The following is a 1,828-nucleotide window of genomic DNA, read 5'->3' as shown; positions in this document are numbered from 1 at the left end:
TCGGTGGCCGTGAGCAATAAATGAAGCTCCGGAGTTTTTTCTCTGTCTAAAAGTTTCCGTAATACAAGCCCAAGAGGTTTTACCTGCTGGTTGCTGGTTGGCACATCCAGGGAGAAATACTCATTGGGGCTCAGTCTGTAAGTGAGCAAGGCGTTCTCCCCGATATCTGCATCGGACGCGCCCTCTAGTGGAAACCGAGAGTCAAGCGGCCTGGATTCCGCGATGAACAGGTTCTTTTGTGTCGCTGGGAACACGGGAGGGTTGTCGTTAATGTCCTTCACCTCCACGTCCACATGGAAAACCTGCAGCGGCCTGTCCACGATCACCTCCAGGTGGATGCTGCACTCCGCACTCCGCCCACACAGTTCCTCGCGGTCGATCCGAGAATTCACAAACAAAATGCCATTCTGCAGATTTACCTCCAGAAGGTCCCCGCGGCCTTTGGAATCCAACTGGAACAGGCGCGGCACCAGCTCCCCCAGCTCCAGCCCCAGGTCCTGCGCAATGCGGCCGACGTAGGTGCCGTGTTTGGCTTCCTCCGGGACGGAGTAGTGGAGCTGGCCGCTCCCTACCACCCACATCGCCAGGATCAGAAGCGAGAGCAGTAGAGGCTGACCCTCTGGATCTCCTCGACTTGAGTACAACATTTCAAATACTAAGTCTTCTTCTAATTAGTGAAAACTGCCTTCAAATTAGGAGAAATCATCTGATTTCGTCAGTCCCCTTCCGCTGTGTTCGCCATTGTTCAGCATAGAGAGAGTGAAAAAGAATTGAGCCTCTTTCCCGTGGGAAAAGGGCTGTATTTGTCTGGATTCAGAGAGAACATCGCGGCAAAGAGTGACATCACGTGGCCCAAAGTGTAAGTACATATTTTATGAATAAAATTTTCACAACTATTCTGCAAAACTTATTTCATTTTCTTAATTTTTTCTTAAGTAATCATTGTTCAAACAGAAGATCCCGTTTCTCTTGCTGGAGCCTTCTTAGCAGACTGACCGCCTCTAAAAGTTTTGTATGACCTTGATTGTGGTTTTCTCACCCCTGAGAAAACTCTCCACTTAAGTTTTAAATAGCGACAGAAATGAAGTAAAAATTAAAATGATTCCATTGAGCAATCATGAATTTTAAATTACAAAATTCCTTTGTTCTGGAATTCAGAATCTCCCATATGGCTCGAAATGGGATTCTGGTGTAAGAGAAATCCAGGAGTTGCAATCTCTAGTGAATATAGGAGCCCAGAAATCTACTGATGAAAAAGAAACTTGGTCATTTCTGGGGAAAGGAATCAAGAAAAAGGAGCAACCAACTGAGGTAGTTTTCTTGAGTAATTCTATGAATTGAAAAGGTAGAAAATATTGCAAGAAAAGCGAGAATTGACTTTAAGGTCTTGCGATGCTTGGGGAGAAAATATATGTTTCTCTTTTGTAGCATTTATACAATCTGTTTCCAGAAATGTGTTTGTTTGATTCTTTCCAAGCGTTATCATTTATGAATAATCTCTTCTTTGTAATCTCCAATATAGTTTGTATTATATGTTATTACAATATGTTTTGATTTCATTATTACTCATCCTTGGTACTCAGGGCAATTTCTGTTTTTAAAGTTATGCTTGAGATTATTTACCTGCCTAAGTTCTACAAAGTTCTCTTGTGAGTTTTACTATCTTATTCCAACGTGCAAGTCGATTAATTAAATCTAGATTTTAGTGTATCTCAAGCCTAAAGGCAAAATCGTGACAGTTTATTGTGCCATTAATGTTTTTGCATGTTTATCTTTTATTTCATATTTCTACTGATAACAGCCTAAGAGGTGCTTTTAACAATTGCTT

The 1,828-nt window shown here is 42.2% G+C and overlaps 1 protein-coding gene across 1 annotated transcript in view; it reads right to left on the bottom strand.

The window, feature by feature from the left end:
* Nucleotides 1-899, bottom strand: part of LOC105528390 (protocadherin alpha-7-like) — a 4,148-nt gene extending 3,249 nt beyond the window's left edge. The window contains exon 1 of the mRNA XM_011965120.1: nucleotides 420-899. Coding sequence (XP_011820510.1) covers nucleotides 420-647 — 228 coding nt within the window. The 5' untranslated portion in view covers nucleotides 648-899. The remainder of the gene's footprint in view (nucleotides 1-419) is intronic.
* Nucleotides 900-1,828: the final 929 nt, after the last annotated feature.

This window comes from Mandrillus leucophaeus, unplaced genomic scaffold (assembly GCF_000951045.1).
Source record: "Mandrillus leucophaeus isolate KB7577 unplaced genomic scaffold, Mleu.le_1.0 Scaffold714, whole genome shotgun sequence".
Taxonomy (NCBI): Eukaryota; Metazoa; Chordata; class Mammalia; order Primates; family Cercopithecidae; genus Mandrillus; species Mandrillus leucophaeus.
Note: the sequence above shows the minus strand (reverse complement) of the source record. Positions and strands in the feature narration are given on the sequence as shown.